Raw genomic sequence first — 5,246 nt, forward strand, 5'->3', positions numbered from 1 at the left:
GCCATAAATACATACTACGTCAGCACAGATACCAAGATAGGGGAAGTCAAAAAAACAAAGAAAGACGGGTGTGTGTGTTTAAACTCTGGGCGCCTACCCCTTTAAGAGAACAGGCGGTGCCTTCCATCCCGGGGTGCCTTGCACGGCGCGCCGGCCTCACCTCCGTCCCAGGGTTCCCTGCGCGGCGGTCTCGCTTCCGGGGGCCTACGTGCGCGCGGTGAGCGTCAGACGTGTTTTTGCGTGCTTGCTCCACCCTTTTCAGCCATGTCTTCGGAGTTGCTGGGGCTTGAAGTTCCCGCCAGGTGAGAGCTGGGCCAGAGCTATGCTGCCCGGCCCGCCTTGTCTTTGAGACGAGAAGAGCGTCCCCGACCCCTTTCAGCTTGCTGACGGCGTCGACCCCTGGGCAACTATGTCCACGGGGTTCTCCTTCGGGTCCGGAACGCTGGGCTCCACCACTGTGGCCGCCAGCGGCAGCGGCACAGGCGGCGGTTTCTCCTTCGGAACAGGGGCGTCTAGGTAACCGCACTTCCTCATTTTCTTGGGCCGAGTCCTCTCCCGTGAGGCTCCCTGGTACCTCCTGGTCCCTCTTCCCGCTGGCTTTCTTCCTGGTGGGCCTTGAGAGAAGCACTTGCCGAGCCGCCAGCGTCGTGGGCCTCCCTCTCATCGCCGTGACCGGGCCCTGGCCTGGTGGGGAGGAGGGCGGATGGTCTCTGTACTGTGAAGTCTCCAGAATCCACGTATGGTTCAGGCATTGTTCCTACTAGGTGGGGTCTGACTGCGTGAGGGGCGGCGATTTCACTCCTGAGCCTTAGCGATGCTACAGTCTCAGGCATGGAATGAATGTTGAACGAATGAATGAAATTATAGTTTATTGTGGGTTTTAGAAAGGGACAATTAATAGAAAATGCCAAGGAAAGCAATTAAAAATTTTTTCCTTGGGCCGGCCTGTGGCTCACTCGGTAGAGTGCGGTGCTGATAACACCAAGGCCACGGGTTCGGATCCCATATAGGCTACAGTCTCAGGCATGGAATGAATGTTGAACGAATGAATGAAATTATAGCTTATTGTGGGTTTTAGAAAGGGACAATTAATAGAAAATGCCAAGGAAAGCAATTAAAAATTTTTTCCTTAACAATTCAAATTCCATTGTAGTGTGTACAATTTTAGATATTACGGAAAATAAAAAAAATAAAAATTTTTTCCTTAACAATTCAAATTCCATTGTAGTGTGTACAATTTTAGATATTACGGTGCTTTAATGATTTCTTGATTATTTTTAACGAGCTTTTGAAGCCCTTATGCCACGTAGGACCCTATCTATTTTTTTAAAAATACTTTTTACATCACTTATTGGTGGTAATTTTGTGCAGTACGTGCAGATTAATGTATCCTAGGTAAGAATGTAGCGTTGTAATGGCTCACATTCTTTTACTTAAATTGCAAAATGTAGGTAGCATATTCATCGTTTTTGTGCAATCTACTAGTTCTGGTGCCGACAAAAACGTAACTAGCAGAGGTCCAGAAAGAGACAAAATAGTGAAAGATCATTTTAATGAAAGATTTAATCTGCAGAACTCAGTCTTTTGAAGGTAAAGATGAAGGAGTTCATAAAATCAAGAAGTATGCACACTATCTACAAGATGTCTCCTGAAGCTTAAAGGATGTGGTTGTGGATTAAAAAGGCAAATGTACCTTTAGCATTTTTGAGCATGGGGTACAGAAGCCTTCTGGATTTGTATGTGACTGAGGAAAGAAACCAAGGCTAGGCATGAAATGAGAGGTTTGAGTTAATAGTCACCTTGGGAATTTTTCCATCTTGCTGTAAAATGTTAACAGAAATTATTTGTAGCCTGCCTCTATTCATTGGGCAGTTTATTTCAAAGAGTTATTTGCCTCATCTCAGATCTTCAATGAAATTTTATGTGTAATTGTTATGTATTTATTCCACTCTGGGAACGGAGAACACCTGTTTAGTGTTATACTGTAGACTGGTGTCTGTTTTGTTAATACATCTGTGCCACAAACTCTCCTTTATCTTTTAAAAATGTTATTGCTTTAAATTATGATTTATTTTGACTGTGGAATAAATACATGAACGAAAAAAAAAAAGGTGGGGAGGGAGGGGAGGAACCACAGACCACTTAGTCAAGTCAGAAATCTGGGAGTTTTCCTCCATAGCTCCTCCTTTCTTACTTTATGCAATCAGCAAGTCCTGATCATTTTACTTCTGCGGTTCTCAGTTGTTTTCATTTCAAGGGCCACCACCCTGCTCCAAACTATTGTCATTCGTGAAACAAATATTTATTGGACAGATTCTTAAGTGTTAGGCTGTAGGTAAAATAAATAAGAGCCCTGTTCTCTGATGAAAGTACTTATGATTCCTGTCAGGTTTTCAACTAGTCGTCTTTTGTTAGGTGAGCATTCCTCCCATCAGCTCCTGCTGAGATTAGTGTCATGGAATCCTAATTGCTATTCCAAAATCTGCTTTTACGTAGATCTTTTTTGCTACATTGTAGCCAGAGTGATTTCTTTTTAAATTACCATTGCTTCTGTTTCAGTCATTTTCCACTGTACTTAGAATGAAGTGAAAAAACAAAAAAACAAAAACAAAAAAATCCTACCATGGTCTGCAAGGCCCAGAATCTGGAACCTCTCCAGACTCATCTTGAGCCATTTTCTCATTTCAGTGATCCAGACCTACTGTAAAAATAAATAAATAAACAGCATTTACATTACCGCCCAATAGGTACACACAAAGAAATAACTGAAAGTTTCAGAAAGAGATACTTACCCTTACTTCATGGGATGTACTTTGACGTTTTCTGTTCTATTCCATTTAATTTTTAAAAATGCTACTTGTGACCTGCTAAATTAATATTATACTCTTCTAATGTTCCTGATCTTAGTTTGAAAAACACTGCCCTAGCAAAAAGGCCTTTTCTCAGTTCCTCAGGGGGACTTGGCCAACCCCTTCCCGTTTTAGGGCAATCCCTTTTCTGCTTGGAATGCCCCTCCCTAATGCCTACTTATCTTTGGAGACTCAAATGGTCTTTTTTCCAGAGAGGGCTTTTCCGACCTGTCATTCTAGGGGAGATTTCCATTCTCATAGTACCCTGTGCTTGTAGTACTTATCACAATTGTGGTCAGTTCATAATGTTTATTGTATACTTGTTTGTTGTCTGATCCCAGCACTAGAATGTAAGCTTCACGATGGGAGAGACTTTTTCATACTGTTTTTCCAATAGACACAGAACCTGGAGCTCAGTACATATTAGTTGAATGAATGAATGAGCGATTAATATTTGTGTCTTTCACTGACTGGAAACTTCTGAGGGCAGGCTCTGAGTCTTATTTACCACTCCATCCTTAGCCCCAGGACAGTGCCTGGCATAGAAAAAGGACTTTAATAATACTTGTTGAATGACTGAGTAAATGAATTATAGAACTAGAGAAGTTTACTATAAACTAGAAAAATTTACCCAATCTATAGAAAGGCTTGAGTAAATTAATGAAAGGAAAGACAGTATAACATCTATCTGCTAGAAAAGTTGAAAAGTTGTGAACCTTGTTCATATTCACTTGTTTTTATCAGCTGTTCTTTTTAAGTTTTCAGCTCTCTGAAAAGAGTTTCTGCTGATGAACATAATTTTGATAGTGGGTAATTTTTCTTGCGTTTAACTTTTGCCAGGCTATCCCCCTCTACCTCAAACAATTCTGTTTTTGCTTTTTTTGGTGGCAAGTTACCTAAACTGAACCATTTCTCCCCCTACTGCACGAACATGGTAATACAGCAATAGAGAGCTGGTGATAACATAGAACTTTTTAATTTCTGGGTATGGCTTTTCTTTATATGAGTAATTGGGGAAGAACAATTAAATTTAGAAATGTGAACTTACTTGAGTAGTTCAAAAGGAAAATGACCCATATTCATAGGATTTCCTTATGGCCATTTTAAAATATGCTAGGTTTCAAACAAAAACTGCTGAAAGCAGAATAGAATATGTGTGATCCCTGCTTATGATTACCTTGAGATCTGAAATCCTTATTACTATAGACTGTGCTTTTCTTGAAGCCTGATACTGTATTTTTAAGGCTGACTTTACATGCTGACTTATTTCTTAAGGAGAACAGAAAAATATTTAAACTTGGTTGGTTAAAGGTAAATTTATTGTTAGTTCCTTTTGGATCTTATGGTGATGATTAGATATGTTACATGAAAGGAAATAATTAATCTGGAAGAATTAATTTTTATTTTTCCTAAGTAAATATGGTCTCTAGTAGACTTTATTTTGTGTTTTGTGTTTTTTTGTTGTTGTTTTTTTATTTTAAATAAACAAGCAACCCTTCTGTGGGGCTCAATTTTGGAACTCTTGGAAGCACCACAACTCCAGCAACTACATCTGCTCCTTCAGGTGGTTTTGGAAGCGGGCTCTTTGGATCTAAATCTGCCACTGGGTTCACTCTAGGAGGAACAAATACAGGTAAGGAGGATGGTCACATTTTCAGGGAGTAGGCTTAGGATATTTATTCTTTTCCAGATTCTCTCCTGTATCTCTCTTTACAAGGACAGGTATTGGTAATAGACCTAAAAATAATGGTAAATACTAAGATGAAAGGAAATACAGGAATTTTGATTTAAGGGCCAATGATAGGCCCAGTCATTGGCTATGATCTACTTTGGTTTAAAGAAGGAAAACACACACTTTCTCTCAAAGAATTGAGGAAGATCTCTTTCTTTAAATATAATGAATTAAGGTAATTTAAAATTTTAGATTATATAATGCAGTGGTTTTTTGTTTTTTTTACCAATTTGGAACTTTAATGTAACATGTGAGACAGTCAGCATCCTCTTCTGCTACAACATAATTTACGTTCATAAGAGATGTTTTAAATTTTCATATTATTAAAACAGTTGTTTCAGTGGGAAAGGGAGAGGAGTAAAGGATTAGAAGTTTTCTGTTGGAAAACTTGATATTACATTGATTTGGTTTTCTTTTGCTTAACACAAAGAACCATTTTTTTCTGTATTCTCTACCCTCAGAGCCTCTTGGTCTCTGTTACCACCTTTTGCATTGTCCTTCCAGCTTTGAGTGTAGCAAATTTCACAGCCACACCTAGAAAATGAAAGAACTGTAGGGATAAATATGAGCAGAGCAGCCAGTGAGCTTTTAGAGACAGCTCTGTGTGCCAGTGTTTTGCTTGGATTAGCTTTTTTTCTCCTTGTCAAGTTTCGTTATAAGCAATA

General features: G+C 39.6%; 1 protein-coding gene across 1 annotated transcript in view; it reads left to right on the top strand.

Moving 5' to 3' along the window:
- Positions 1–239: 239 nt before the first annotated feature.
- Positions 240–5,246, top strand: part of NUPL1 (nucleoporin like 1) — a 32,307-nt gene continuing 27,300 nt past the window's right edge. The window contains 2 exon segments of the mRNA XM_008571839.1: positions 240–516; positions 4,340–4,482. Of these exon segments, the coding sequence (XP_008570061.1) occupies positions 410–516; positions 4,340–4,482 (250 nt within the window). The 5' untranslated portion in view covers positions 240–409.

This window comes from Galeopterus variegatus, unplaced genomic scaffold, assembly GCF_000696425.1.
Source record: "Galeopterus variegatus unplaced genomic scaffold, G_variegatus-3.0.2 Scaffold728, whole genome shotgun sequence".
NCBI lineage: Eukaryota > Metazoa > Chordata > Mammalia > Dermoptera > Cynocephalidae > Galeopterus > Galeopterus variegatus.